The sequence below is a fragment of the Rhincodon typus genome, chromosome 16 (genome assembly GCF_021869965.1).
Source record: "Rhincodon typus isolate 14 chromosome 16, sRhiTyp1.1, whole genome shotgun sequence".
In the NCBI taxonomy this organism is placed as follows: domain Eukaryota; kingdom Metazoa; phylum Chordata; class Chondrichthyes; order Orectolobiformes; family Rhincodontidae; genus Rhincodon; species Rhincodon typus.
The window spans coordinates 60761274-60777479 of NC_063347.1; the positions used below are offsets into that span (position 1 = coordinate 60761274).

The 16206-nt window shown below is 42.0% G+C and overlaps 1 protein-coding gene across 4 annotated transcripts in view; it reads left to right on the forward strand.

Moving 5' to 3' along the window:
* Positions 1–16206, forward strand: part of itpr1b (inositol 1,4,5-trisphosphate receptor, type 1b) — a 500439-nt gene that overhangs the window by 304921 nt on the left and 179312 nt on the right. For all 4 annotated transcript variants that reach the window (XM_048606463.1, XM_048606462.1, XM_048606465.1 and 1 more), the window contains exons 39-40: positions 6133–6265; positions 15858–16048. In XM_048606463.1, coding sequence (XP_048462420.1) covers positions 6133–6265; positions 15858–16048 — 324 coding nt within the window. The remainder of the gene's footprint in view (positions 1–6132; positions 6266–15857; positions 16049–16206) is intronic.

The following is a 16206-nucleotide window of genomic DNA, read 5'->3' on the forward strand; positions in this document are numbered from 1 at the left end:
TGTTATCATCTGCCCTTGTATCTGCTTACATAGCTTTATTTCGACTTGTGTTTATCGTGCTCCAGTGAAGCACCTTGGGATGTATTATTATGTCAAAGGTGCTACATGAATGTAGCCTGTTGTTTTTCTTCATATCAGCATACATCCAACATGGCCTGTTCAATTGTTGAATCTCATAAACAAAATTGTGTTAAACGTGCCCTGAAAATATTGCAAGACCTCCTCTAATTATTATGATATTTTCTAGATCCATCAACATATTTTGATTTCCTATTCCACAGGGTTGATTCTGAATCTCAATTCTTGCTTAATTATTTTTCAATACTGGATAAGTCACTAGGCCACAGCTCAAAGTGGCAAGCTTTCCACCATCAGTGGTGTGTCGTACTTATTTGTTCTCGATTCTCAGTTTTCCTTTTCACTCCTATTATAAATAACAGGCCCACTTTTTGACCCCAGCTAAAATTCTTCAGAATTCACCTTTGTCACTGCTTGTTAGAATCCTTGCAACTTCTCTCTTTGTTTCTATGCGCGTTGACATAGATTTTCATGTCACACCTAGTGAGAAATTCTCCGAGAAAGTCTTCGTCTTTGGTCATTAGCATATGAGTTCAATCAATTTTTTTTTGACCGATTTTCGAATCTTGCAGACTTGGTATTTTTCCAAAGGTACTGTGGGCACAGGAGCTATGAATTTTCCTTTTGTCTTCCATCTTAACTGCCCTCTGGGCAATTAGGGATGAGCAATTAAATGCTGATCTGGCCAGTGACATCCTCATTCCGTGAATGAATGAGAAAGGTATTCCAAGGTTTGTACCACGTTCCATTGCCGATCTTGGTTCACATCACAGCAGATTTGTGTCTTGGCAGTCCATATAACCTGGATTTCACAGCCAAGCGTTTATAAAAGTGGAATCAGCATGTGTTGCAACCAAGGCTAGGAGCTGCAATTGAATCCCTCCCACTCCCCTTCACCCATGCCAAAGCCACAAAGACAATCTACTTTTCTGGTCTGTTTGATCCAATTACAGTTGGAAATCCATTTGTCGTTATCTTGATTCATGGCACAGTTGATCGGAGTTGCCACTGGTCCGTTTTTCTTCCGAGCTTTGCATTGGAGATGATCGACTTGACCTATTTTAGGTCTTTCCAATGCAGGAGGCTTGTTTGCATTGAGAAATATTCCCTTTTCTGACAAAAACTTAAAGAAAACTTAATTGCCAAGATAATGAAAAGAACAGATTAGGCACTCCACCTACCTTTATTCACTGTTGTTTATAGCCAGTGACCTCTATTTCCGATTCATGTGAGTTCTTGAATTTTGTGGAAAATTGAGTTTTTTTTTAAGGCTTGGAATTTCTTCTGTTTTTTCCAATTCTTAGCTAAGATGTTGTGCTACCTTCTTTCAGCTCTGTCCATAGAGCTGGAGAGCCTCAAGTCCTGGTAATAGAACTACTTTTATAACACCCAGTGAAGATTTCTAACACCACAGAATTTCTGTACACAGACATGACTCAGTGCTACTAATTGACTGCAACACTGCTCTTCACATTAAGGTGGATATTTCTATTGTTTTCAAGGATTCTGCTCTATTTGGATACAGACGAGGAAGTAAGTGCCTTAGGCCTCTCTATATTTCCCTAAATCCCATTGTATTATTTATTTTTGAGGTATGCACATCATTGGCAAACCTGGCACTATCTGTGCCTCCCTCATGGACTTGAGGAGTTGGAGGATTGCCTTCGGAAACTACTATGTTTTGCCATGTTTAGATGCAGCTGAGTGATTGGCTTGGTCTCTTCTGATGACAGATAAACGTCAGTGTTGGTTTGGGGCCAAAGTCACAAATAGACCAGGCTTGTTTTATACTCTGATTGAAAATGCTTTGATGGGAACTGATTTTTTTGTTTGGATTGCAAATTGATTAGCATAAGCACTGCACAATGTTCCCCTGAAGATAGTGAGCTGTGCTTTGGGTATTCTTTTATAGTTGCTGCCAAACCAACGAGACCATTCTGATGTGGCTGTTACTTGTTGGTAAAAGCAGACACTTGATGCTATTGAACTATGCGGTAAACTTATTCTTCGAGGATGGGTCACTTCACAATCGCGGAGTGTTGGATACCCGATTTTTAAAATGAGCCACTGCTTATGTCTTCCCTGTCTTCCCCCTCCGACTCGCTGTAAGAAACCTACAATCATCTTACTGTGCACATATCAGCATTTTTTTCTTGGTTAATATTGCTGAGCATCAAATTCCAAGGTACATTTTCTCACTAAGTTGTCAAGAGAACGATTTGATGATTATTTGGTACTGGAGTCAATTGCTAAACTATTGATGGTTAGCAGGATGAAGTTCGATGTGACTCTTTGAAATTAAACTGATGATGCAAGGAAAGGCTGAAGCTCATTTCTTACTTCATTAGCAAATATGCTAAGAATTTCTTCTGCCGTCAGCAAATAATTTCATCTCTGCGACAATGCATTGTAGCTTTAATTTGGCAATGAAAGCGAAGCTCCTCATGGCAATATTGCTCCAGGATGGACTGAGAATACCTTTTTTTATATGATGAGGTTGCATCTTGGGGAAAATAAATGAAGAAGTATTATTAATAATCGTCTTCCTCATTCTGGTGACTGGAGCTTTTTCACTTCCAGTGTTTGTTGGTTTTTTTCTCGAGAGGTGTACATGGGGCCTTGTGCTGGAGTGTTTTGAACTTGTATTTTCTTTAGCCACTCCTTTAGTTTTTTGTTCATTTATCTTGGGCTCCTCTGTTACTGTTTCAGCCCAAAACCCGAAGAGAAGACACCAGTGTGAAGCTTTGTATCTATTAAATGTGCAGATTGAATGGCTTGCATGCCTGATGCAAGGTTGACTTTCATTCTCTAATTAGGCTTGTGACACACCTATTTCTACAAATGCAGACTGTCACCTTTCTTAAAAATTAAGACAATTCACCATTAATGCGATGAAATGCCCTAGGATGCTTCATAGGAGGTTTATCAAACAAAACTTGGCATCAAGCCACAGAATTATGCAGGCAATCAAACTGCTGGTCAAAGAGGTAGACTTGAGCATCATTGCGGAGGGGAGTGCAGGGAGTTGGAGGCGCTTAGGCAAGTAAATCCAGACCTTAAAAGTCTCAGCAGCTGAAGGTGCAGCCACCAGTAATAAAGTGAAGGAAATTGGGAATGAGATGGGGTTAGAATTATAGGAATGCACCATTCTCAGAGGGCTCAAAGATGTTATGAGGAGAATGACATGGCTATGGAGGAATTTGAACACAGATAAGAACTTTAATATTGGCTCCCAGTCCTGCAAGTGTCATTGTGCAGGTCAGGGAGCGCAAGGTATGATGGGTAAATAGCCCTTGACATGAGTTAGGATGTCAACAGCAGAGTTTTGAATGAGCGCAAGTTTGCAAAGGGTATTAGATTAGAAACCAATCAGGAGACCACTGGAAGGATTGTAGATCGAACTGAGGCCAGGCAAAGGCTTCAGCCACAGATGAGAAGAGGTGAGCTGTATTATGGAGGTGGCAATAAAAGGTTTTGCTGACTGGATGTGTGATTAGAAAACAAATTTGTCAATCTCCCTTCTCCTGGCCTTGAATGTTGTCTTAAAACTTTTGGTCCTGCCGCATGCTAAATTGGTGCACAAATTTGAGGTGTAAAACCTTTGTATACGGTCATTGAGGTCTGCAACTCGGAAAAGGCCCTTCAGCCCATTGAGTTTTCACTGGTCAAAAACAAGCACATGACTGTTTATATCCAATTTTCCAGCATTCTGGCCATAGCCTTGTCTGCCTTGGCATCGCAAGTGCGCAACTAAATGCTGCTTAAGTGTTATGAGGGATTCCGTCTGGAACACCCTTACAGGCAGTGAGTTCCAGATTCCCGCTACCCTCTGAGTGAAACTGTTTTCCGTCCCACCTCCTCTACAGCTCCTGCCCCTTAGCTTAAATCTGTCCCTCCAAGGGGAAAGGGTCATTTCTGTCCACCCTGTCTGTTTCTTACACCCCCACCCCACATAATCTTAGACATTCATATCTCCTCTTGTCAGCCTCCTGCCAATATTCTTTTGCTCCAAGGAAAACAACCCCTATCTGCACCCTCCAGTGCATTCACATCCCTCCTATAATGTAAATTCCAGAACTTCCCACAATACTGTCGAGCTGTGACCTAACCAACACTTTATACAGTTTGAAACATTACCTCCGTGCTCTTAAACTCTACGCCTTGGCTAATAAAGGCAAGTGTCCCCCATCCCTTCTTTTATCTGTCTGTCCCCCTACCTTCAGGGGCCAGTGGACATGCATGCCAAGGCCTTTTTGATCCTCTGAGCTCTCAAGGGGCCTAGTGTTTATTGTGCATTGCCTTGCCTCATTGCTCAAGAGCATTACCTCTCACTTATCTGGATTGAATCCACAGATCAGTTCATCTGACCAACCTGTCTATATTGTCCTGTGATCCAAGGCTACCCTCCTCACAATTTACCACCCTACCAATTTTGTATCATCTATGAACTTATTGATCAACCAGCCCACATTCGAGTCTAAATGGTCACTTATACCACAAGCAGCAAGGCCACAAGACAGACAGCTGTGGGACCTGACCAGACACAGGCTCCCAGTCACAAAAACACTCCTTGTTCATCACCCTCTGGTTCCTGCCACTCGGCCAATTCCGGATCCAATTTGCCAAATTTCCATGGATCCTATGTGCTTACACCTTTGCTATGAGTCTCCCATGTGGGATCTCAAGAAAAGCCTTGCAGACATCTAGGTAAAGTACACCAAAAGCATTGCTCTTATCTACACACCTGGTTACTTCTTTGAAAAATTCAATCAACTTGGTCATTCATGGCCTCTGTTTATCAAAAGCCTGTTGACTGTTCTTGATTAATCCCTGCCTCTCCAAATGCAGATTAATTCTGTCTCTTAGAATTGTTTCCAATAGCTTTCCACCAGTAAAGTTAGACTGACTGGCCTGTAGTCTGCTGGTTTATCCCTACCTCCTACCTTGAAAAGTCGTACTGAATTGCTTATCCTCTAGTCGTAGAGTCATGCAACATGGAAACCAGCTTGTCCATGCCGACCATGTTTCCCAAACTAAATGAGTCCAATTTACTTGCTTTTGTTCCATATCCCCCTTTAAACCTTTCCTATTCCATGTACCTGTCCAAATGTCTTTTAAATATTGTAATTACCTGCATCTACCACTTCCTCTGGCAGTTCATTCCACATACCAACCACCCTGTGTCTGGAAAGCGTTTCCCTTCAGAGCCCTTTTTTAAAATCTTTCCCTTCTCAGCTTAAAAATATGCCCTCTAGTTTTGAACTCCCCTACCCTAGGGAAAAGACACCTGCCATTCACCTTAACTGTACCCCTCATGATTTTATAAATCTCTATATGAGGTCACCTCTCAACCTCCTACTCTCCCGTGGAAAGAGGTCCCAGCCTATCCAGCCTCTCTGTATAACTCAAACCCTCCAGTCCTGGCAACATCCTTGTAAATCTTTTCTGCACCTTCTCCAATTTAATAATATCCTTCCTATAGCAGGGTGACCAGAACCTTTGGCACCTTTCCTGTGGCCCAAGAGGAGTTGGAAATTATTGCAAGTGCCCCTACTATTTCCTCTATTGCTTCACTCAACAGCCTGACATAGATTTCATATGCCCCTGGTGATTTATATATGTTTGGGCCTGCTCCATTTCAGTGAAATCAGGAATAGGAATGTGTATCTCAAAGTACAGTACTCTATCTTGCCACCTAAGTTCATGTGCAGCAAATAAGACGACAACTTGACGATCGGGTATCCTTGGGTGTTGAATGTCAGCCATGTATCTAACAGTGCTACTCTTCAGATACCCTGTGCCCTACCCCTTTTTCTCCCCCCCCCCCCATTCTCCTGTTTTAATTGGGAATAATCTGTGATTAAGCTGACCAGACACAGACCCTTCCCCTCGACAGGCATGTAAATTTCAGGAGATACACTTCTGTGTTCACGATACTACCTCTTGCTAATGTTGGTTTCTGTTTTGTTGTAAATGGTTTACGATTACTCCTCATCGTTGTCTGAAAGTTCAGTACTTTCTGCCTGTCTAACACACTTGTTTTGCTTTACCAAGGGTGAAGCTCTAAGGCAGATCTTGGTCAATCGTTACCACGGCAACGTCAGGTCAGTAGGTAGAAGAGACAGCTTGACTAATTTTCACAATGGCCCACTGTCAGCAGGAGGGATCAACAAGTCTGTTGAACGAGGTAAGATATTCCTTTTTTTTCTGCTTCAGCCCAGCTCCCAAATGATAACACGTCTGTGTAGTTAGTTGCAGCATCTGTGGAAAGAGGCTCCAAGCTAACGTTTCGGGCTAATGAACTGACAGATGTTAGAGATGAACCAATGTCAGCAAGTACAGAGTCAAGGAAAAGATCTTAAGCGAAAGATCAAAAGGGGCAGCAAGCAGGCATGACTCAATTATGAAAGGGCTTCCAATTTGGTGACAGATTACAAGTGGGCCACAGGATTTTATTTTAATAAAACCACACAAGGTTAAATTCGGCAGCCAGTCTGCATATTAATGCCTGAATGCTTATGTGGTAGCCCAGGTATAATTGGAATGTATTTGGTGGTGACTGTAGACTTGCTTGTGAGATGTCTATGAAACCTCATTGAATTCAGTTTCTGTTCTTTTCCTTTCCCTGAGTACTGAGGGAATTTCTGCAGGCTAACTCTTGACAGCGGCCCATTGAACACGCTTGAGCTAACTTTTCAGATTTGGTCTGTCTTGACCTATTTTAGTGTCGTTTGGCTGAGCAGATATTGCAGCTCACTTTTTCTGTCCTGGCTGTTCTGGAATCTAATAATTTGATACAAAACTGTAGAGTCCAAAAACTTGTGCCTTTCACCAGTATTCAAAGGATACTGAGCAAAGTTTTCTTTGTTTTAAATTGTTGTGAAATTGAGACTTCCAACAGTGCTCTTTTGAGAAAGTTTCCCCTCTAAGTGTTGTGCAGTCTGTTATTTTCAAAACTACTTCCATTAGTTTGATCTGTCGTCAAAGATGAGAGGTTAATGGTGAATATCACATTCCTTTTTTTTTGTTTCGATAGCTTCTGATGAAACTTGGGTGTAGCTGGCTAACGCCCTGATTTGGTTTGGCATCAATCTGACCAGAAGAATTCAGAGTCCCCAGCTCAAGCTTGTGTAATACAAACACACTGGATGAACACTTAGCAGTTATTGAACGTGGAGCATTATTAAACCAAGTACAACAGAACAATACAGATTCGAAGCCAGACCAGCAAGCTGCCTTTTAAAATGTGCAGATAAGGCGCATTTAACAGGCTTACTCCTCAACACCAGTTATTGCCAACACCCTGTCATTTAATTGAATCCAGACTGATTGCTATATGGTAGCTGAAATAACATCAGATGGCCTGCTGTTTGCAAATGTGCTGTGCAAAGCCAAGGCCAAGTTGGTCCCTGCTCCTCGGCTTACCTCTGAAAACTCTGTACACATTTTTAAAATTGCCCTAGGGGGAAGCCACCTCAGGTTACAAATGTCACCAGTCTCTATGCTGTACTTGAAGCCTTGGCGTGGATCTCCAAGTAATTAAGGCAAACCACCAATGGATTCAGCAGCTTCTGTTCTGCCAGTAATCAGCAGCTGTCTTTGGTCAGGTTACCAAGGGAGTTTGCAACATCTTACTAATGGGGTACAAAAATAACTACAGTAACTTAAACCATGCTTGCACAGAATTTACCACTCTCAAATGGCTATTCAATCTTCCATGCTAGCCGCCTCCCACTCTGATTTCTTTAACCCTACTGATACAGTCTTTTGTTCCTTTCTCCTTTTTTATATACCTTTATCTAACATTACCTTAAACGCATCTGTCTCAGACACCCATAAAACAGAATGGACAAATTCAAAGCTGCAGTAAACAAGTTGGTGTTTTGAGATTTTAAGATTTCTGGTGAGAAAATAAATACATAATTTCTCAGGTCACACATTAAGCGCAATATCTGTAGTCAAAAAGTGATCTCACCGGATCATTTTGAAAGGAACATTTAAGTGGTGATAAAATTTGTAACCGTCCCAAACAAAATTTAACATTGATATGAGTTGGTGCGCCTCTAGCTGTTTCTTCAAAACCTTCTCCCTGCACCCACCCTCCGAGTGCTTGTTCCACTTTATATGCATTGAATCAGCAGTTCATAGGTCCATCCACTTCTCCTGCTGTTAGGCTGTGAGAGGCAACTACAACCAATTATTGTTTACTCAAATAAACAAATGCTGAAGGAGTGCTGTGACTCCAAGCCATTCATTTCTACTCCATTAGGAGGCTCCTTGTAACTTTAACTAAAACAGCTGCTGATTAACAGCATAGCAGAAGTCATTAAATCCACCGATGCTCACTTTTAATTGCTTGGAGGTCCAAGTGGATGTGCCAGGGTTCAACTGCAGCGCAGAAAGTGGTGACATTTAGAATCTGAGAGAGGATGTGCATGCTACGCTAAAAGACAAAAATAACAAACGTGTCACACCAGAGCTGCAACATGCTGACATTACATTCTTGGCTTTCATCCGGTGGAATCTGAATTTTAGGAGTTGTCTTTTCGATGGTAGTCATCAGGTTAACCCTAACATCAGACAGCTTGCAAATAATGCTTAGCAATAATTTGCAATGAGATATTGTAAAATTATAGGCTGATGCAGGTCTAGAACACTAAGTACATGAATGGCTCTGCAGAGAAGGGACATTAAGAAATAATAATTGAATCCGATGGAAAGAAACATAGCACAAGAAATTTCTGTCCTGTTGTCAATGTGATTTGACTAACTTGAACTAGCTTTTGTACCTGCTTTTGCATCTGAGAACATCTATTGAAACCTGACTCATGTTTGCTGTAATACAAACTTGTGTCTGTATTGACTTGATGGAAACTGGACAGTTCAACCCGGGGAGTGGCTTTTATAACCCACCGTGATACAGTTTGCACAAAATTTTCCCGAATATTGATGGAAGTAGCCAGTAAATGCTCAAAAGTGGACAATAATGACTTGGGTGCAGGACACAGTTTGCAATTTGCAATTTAGCATAAAACGTGGAAGCAAACTAAACAGCAAGTTAAAATGTTTGTAGACATCCAGAGGGCATGGAATGCACAGAGAGAATGCAAATGAAATTTAACATGGCAAGACATGAAGTGATAACATTTAGCAGGAAGAATTGGCGAAATCAGTGATATAATTTAAAGTCCTTTTGCACTAATTCTTGCAATGTCAGGACAGATAAACAAAATAGTTCGAGCATACTGGGATCCTGGACTACAAAAGGCAGGATATTGTGCTAAACCTTTTGTAAAAGCTTAGTACAGCCCCGCCTGAAGTATTGTTGAACACTAGGTACCACACTTTAGAAAAAGCACCAAGGTTTTGGAGGTATTACACAGGAGATTTACCAAAATAGTTCCAAGGATGAGGAATTACAATGACTTGAATGAATTGGAGAACCTAGGGTTATTTTCCTTCAATTCGTGAATGCCAAGAGGAGATTTAAAAAAGGATTTTTTTTTAAATAAAGGGAAGTTTTGCCAACGGCTGAAGGGTCAAGAACCAGGGGACAAAGATTGAAACGTAGGAACAGGAGTAGGCTGTTCAGCCCATTGAGAATGCCTTACCATTCAGTGGGATCATGACTATTTGCCATTTTTCATGTCCACTTTCCTGTGTCTTCCCATAACCTTTTGATTTCTCCTGCTCATCAAGAATCCATCCATCTCAGCCTTAAATCTACATCCAGATTCTGCCCCCAACAGCTTTCTAATCACATGGAATTCCAAAGACACGCAACCCTCTGAAAGAAGAAATTCCTCCTCATCTTGGTCTCAAATTGGTGCCCCTTAATTCTGAGACTATGACCTCTGGTCCTTGACTGTCCCACAAGGGGAAACATCCCCTCAGCATCTACCCTGTCAAACTCCTGAAGAATCCTGCATGTTTCAATGAATTCACCTCTCTTCTAAACTCCAGTGGTTAGAGTTCCAAACCTGTTTAACCTTTTGCTCATAAGACAGTCCCTTCATACCAGCGATCATCTTACTGAACCTTCTCTCAACTTCCTCCAATGAAATGATATCTTTCCTTAAGGGGACCAAAATTGCTCTCAGTACTCCAGATGTGGTCTCAACAGCATCCTGTACAGTTGCAGTAAGACTTCCTGACTCTTGTAACCTCCTGAAATAAGGACTTGATTACCTGCTGCACCCATGTGCTAACCTTGTGTTTTGTCCGCAAGCACCCCCAAGTCCCTTCGTGTTACAGCTTTCTGCAGTTTTTTTTATTTTTCCATTTAGTTGAGGCTAAAACATTCGGTAATGGCTTTCAAGAAGGAATGAGCCAAATTTGAAGACTTTCAAAGATTGCAGAGACATGGGGATAGAATGGGTGGTCGAATGAATGTGAAGGCTTGGTGAAAGAGCTGGCACAAACTTAACGAACCAACGATGCTATTGTATGATGTGATGATACTCAAGTGATTGTGTGAAATAGCACTCATCTGCTAATTATGTTCTGAAGGTTTAATGTATGCTAGAATTTGAATTGGTTTTAATTAATACAAGGCGCAGCACAGATTCTACATTCTCAGGCAGGGTCTCGGAGATGTAGGGTTAAATAGACTGATTAAGTCCTCTCGTGCACTGTTTGAAAACATCTTCGGACTTTAAACCAAGGAGCAGTGTTGGCCATACTTGAGGTGCTGTCTACTTAAGGATAGGGCTCCATTGCTAGAATCTGTGGCTTCTCCCACAAGGAAGGACAATGGCAGCTGATACTAGGAAACACCAGCACATGCACCTCACCATCACCTTTTCGAGGGTATTCGGGGGGTGGGGGGGATGAATAACAAGTGCTGGTGCAGCCAGCAAAGCCTGTTATCCTGTGAAAAATTTTTATAAAAAAGGATAGCATGCATGCTGTCTTGAATGGGGCAATGGACACAGGAGCAAGATTAAATAGCAACTCGCCCATAATGTGTAGCACTCTTGCAATTCAGAGTTTTGTTCCTGGAACAACCTCTTGCATAATCAGCCCATGCAAAACTCTCACTTGCATTACACAAATGTTTGTGAGTGTTTACACAGACAGAGTGTTGAAATACAGTCAAATGACTCCATGGAATAATTGGCAGCCATCCAAAGGTGCTTTCATGAGAAAATATTTGGCAGTTCACTCATTTCTATGAATTTTCTTGCAGTAATAATAAGATGTAGGCATGAGTTGGAGGTGGTTTATAGGTAGAATCTAATGGGAGGGTGCTGAATGCATTCAAGCTTGGAATTTGCGCCACATTCTTGGTAATTAAGATCAAGCCAGACACACAGCCATGTCTCAGTGTTATTTAGAGTCATAGAGTGATACAACACGGAAACAGCTCCTTTTGACCCAATTCCTCCATGTCGACCAGGTTTCCCAAACACAACTAGTCCCATTTGCCTGCGTTTGGCCTATACCCCTCTAAACCTTTACTATCCATGTACCTGTCCAAATGTCTTTTAAAAGTTGAAACTGTACCCTGCACCCCCCCAACCACTTTCCTCTGGCAGCTTGTTCATACATGCACCACCCTCTGTGTGAAAGTGTTTCCCCTCGGATCCCTTTTAAATCTTTCCCCTGTCACCCCTATGCCCTCTAATTTTGGACTCGCCTACCCTGGGGAAAAGACCTTGTCTATTCACCCTATCTATGCCCTTCATGATTTTATAAACTTCTAAGGTCACCCCTTAGCCCCCTATGCTCCGGAGGAATGAAGTCCCAGCGCATTCAGTCTCTCCTCCTAACTCAAACTTGCAGTCTCAGTAATACCCCTATAAATCTTTATTCCCACCATTTCCATAAAGCAGGGTGACCAGAATTGTCCTCAAAGTGTGGTCTCATGAAAGTCCTGTACAGCCATAACATGACATCCCAACTCCTATACTCGGTGCTGTGACAGATGAAGGCAAGTGTGCCAAATGCCACCTTCACCACCCCATCTACAAGTGATGCCACTTTCAAGAAACAATGTACCTGCACCCCTAGGTGTTTGACAACACTCCCCAGGATTCTACCATAACCGTGTAAGTCCTGCCCTGGTTTACCTTACCAAAATGCAACACCTTTCAGTTATGTGAATTAAACTCCATCTGCCATTCCTTGGCCCATTGGCCTTGTTGACCAAGATCCTGTTACACTCTGAGAACCTTTATTCACTGTCTACTACGCCACCAATTTTGGTGTCATCCACTATCCTACCAATCATGTCTTTTTATACTCTCATCCAAATCATTTATGTAAATGACAAACAACAATGGACCAATCCTTGTGGCACACTGCTGGTCACAGGCCTCCAGTCTGAAAAACAACCCTCTACCACCACCCTCTGTCTGCTACTGTCAAGCCAAACTTGTATCCAGTTGGTTAGGTTTTCCTGGATCCCATATGATCCAACTTTACTAAGTCTACCATGCAAAACCTTCTTGAAGGCCTTGCTGAAGCCTGCTTTGCCTTCATCTATCTTGGTCACCTCTTCAAAAAAAAACTCAGTCAAATTTGGGGGACACTATTTTCCATGCACAAAGTCATACTGACTATCCCCAATCAGTCTTTGCCTTTCCAAATGCAAGTAGATCCTACTTCTCAGAATCCCCTCCAACAACTTACACACTACTGACGTTGGGCTCACCGGCCTGTAGTTCCCTAGCTGCTTCTTGCAGCCTTTCTTAAATAATGGCACAACATTAGCTATCCTCCATGGCTGTCGATGATACAAATATCTCAGCAAGGGGCTCCACAATTGTTTCCCTAGTTTCCCACAATGTCCAGGGATACAATTGATTTATCAAACTTTTAGACCATTTTAAGACCACCAGCACCACCTTTTCTGTAATGTGGACTCTCTTATTTTCAAGATCTCACTGTGTATTTTCCCAAGTTCCCTAGCTTCCGTGTTTTTCTCTGCAGTAAATACAGACACAAAATATTCATATAAGATCTCACCCATCTCCTCTGGTTCCACACACAGGCGGCCTCGTTAATATTTATATAACCAGAGTTCGTTTACAAGATGTGTTTTAAATCAACCTGTTACAATGCACCTCTATGGGACTTGAACCTGGGGCTCCTGACCCAAGGGGTAGGGACACTACCACTGCACCACGAGAGCCCAATCACCCTTCTCATGGGAAAGGCCTAAATATGGTACATTTGAATAAGATGTTGCAACGCAACATTGTGAAGGATCTTGGCCATTGGCAAATCAACTCGTGAACCAAATATTGTCAGTGGATACATTGCCAATCATTAATTGATTGGTTTTTTTTTGGAGAAATCTAGAGCAATGAGAGACCGTCTTAAAGTTAAGCTGTTTAGGGGTGCAAAGAGGAAGCACTTCTTCATATAAGAGTAATGAAAATTTAGAACTCTTCCCCACACCCTCCTCCCAACAGGAGCTGGAAAGGCACTAAAATATTTGTATTTCTCAAGATAGAGATCAAATCATTGTTGTTAGGTTATCTTGGGACATGGACCGAAGGCTCATGAGTTCAAGTCTTAACCTTTCAAATTTAAGCATGATATTCCCAAAACTCCACTGAAGAAAGTTTCATTGGCATGGTAGATGAAGTGGCATTGCTGATGTTGGTGTGTGGTTCAGAAAGTCTTGTACGTGCTCTAAGTAATGCTTGAACCTGAAGGTATTATTTGTCCCTATACGTGTGCACACCCAAGAATTATAGGGATAGTATATCGGCACAGCTTTAGAACATGTCTTTTTGGTTCCATGTGAGTCTAACCCATGATCAGTTCTCCAAGTTATTTTTTAATCAATCATGGTGCAGACTCTTTGGCTTCCCAGGGTTTAATTACCAAATCCAGTTCATATTTTTTTGCGTTTCTCATGCACACTTTTTGTTTAAAAAATGTTTTTTTTTCTTCCTTTTTTATATGTCACTTCAGTGAGGTGTGACCTTACTTGGCATCTTTTTGTTAGTTAACGTCTAATTACTGTTTTATCGTCTTCTCTTTTGCCCCCAGAGACTCTGAGGTTAGTCGAGCCTTACGTAAAGTTATTCTGCTGTTAACCCACGGCTGTTTGTTATCCCAGTTTCATTTTCAGACTTTCCTCCGTCATTGGGCAAACAATGCTGTGAATGTTCCCCATAGGGCAAGGAACTGCTCAGATGTTAAATTCCAGGCTAAAGAAGCAAATGCTGGATAATTCTCGTCAGTGCTTTAACTGTGATGTGGAGCTGCCGGTGTTGGACTGGGGCAGACAAAGTTTTAAAAAAAACACACGACACCAGGTTATAGTCTAGCAGCTTGATTTGAAATCGCAAACTTTTGGAGCGCAGTCGCTTTGTCAGGTGCAGTGAGAGGAGAGCACACACACAGTTTATAGGCAGAGAGATGAAAGATCATACAACTGGTCTGTGTGGAGTGAACAGCCCTACAATGGCTGGTAGACTGCCTCCTGTTAAATCTTTAATCATTCATATGTTCTTACATTCTAGAAACTGCAGAAGCAGGATACGGAGAACTCTGTTAGAAAGGAGAAGCAAGTTTTGATTGATTTTAAGATGCAAATCCCACAATCTGTTTCCACTGCCCTGAGATAATTAAAGGTTTCATCAGAGTGTCTGCCTAACTTTCCAAACTTCAAACAGGCAGAGCGATAAGAATATACAAAAGGTGACATCTCGGGTCAGACACTGAATTGTAGGTGTGAGGCCGCGTTCAGAATCTGTCCGAGTTTTAACCCGGAATCAGGCTGGTTTTATTCTGAAAGCAGGAATTTATAAAATGCCACGCTGACTGACTATGACTACAAATTGTGTGTTTCTTGAGCAAAATAGAATGTATCTGCAAATAAACATCTTGGATGAAATGATTTACCCCATAGAGGGTGTGTGTGTGTGTGTGTGTGAGATACATTCTATTCGGGCAGTGAGAGAAGGAAAGATTTTCTGAATCGTTTTGACTCTCTTTTCAGGCACACGATTGTTCTGAGAGCTGAATGTTGTGCCAATGTTTTGTCCACCTGTTGTGACCTTGTGTTGAAATTACTGTTGTAAGTTTGTAGTGTAGTCCTTCAATGTCTCTCCTTTTTCATAAAGACAGCTTTATGCATTTTCCAAGTGGCTTTGGAAGAATTAAATAAATATTACAGTATTGGTATACTAAATATGTACGGGGTATCATATGATGATATTAAAAAAGCATTCAAGGATGTCTAGTTGCACAGCTCTCCGTGAATAGGATATTTTTCGGCATCTTGGGTGGCACAGTGGCTCAGTGGTGTTAGCACTGCTGCCTCACAGTGCCAGGGACCTGGGTTCAATTCCACCCTCGGGCGACTGTCTGTGTGGAGTTTGCCCGTTCTCCCAGTGTCTGCGTGGGTTTCCTCCGGCTGCTCCAGTTTCCTCCCACAGTCCAGAGATGTGCGCGCTAGGTGGATTGGCCATGCTAAATTACCCATAGTGTTCAGGGATGTGTAGATTAGGTGGGTTATAGGGGGATGGGTCTGTGTGGGATGCTGCAAGGGTCAGTGTGGACTTGTAGGGATGAAGGGCCTGTTTCCACACTGTCGACATTCTATGACCTCTGTGTATTAGGTTGCAACAACTAGGGAGCATCTCACTGCAGTGGATCATTATCAAAAGCACTTAAGTTTTTTTATTCGAAAAAGAGATTAAAACTTGCCAATATCCCAAAATATTAAATCTAAAGCCTTTTTGATGTAGTTGTGTTGTGTCAATAAACTGTCAATCTGCTCTGGTGCTGTGTTTTTGAAGCTGTTGTACATATTTCAGGAAGTGGTGCAGGACCTGGCACGCTGAGCCGAGGTGAAATGAGCCTTGCAGAAGTGCAATGTCACTTGGACAAAGAAGGAGCATCTGACCTAGTCATAGACCTCATAATGAATGCAACCAGTGACCGGGTCTTCCATGAAAGTATCCTACTTGCAATTGCTCTGCTGGAAGGGGGCAACACTACCATTCAGGTACGAAGAATGACTGCTGTGACTTCATAATGAAGTGTTATGATTTATACCACATGATGGTCTGACAGTGCCTTAGTTATGACAGCGTTGTCCTGTGTACAAGTCAATTTTCCTCCCTGAAATCACCCCTCTCTATCTCCGTAGCCGACTCCAACCTG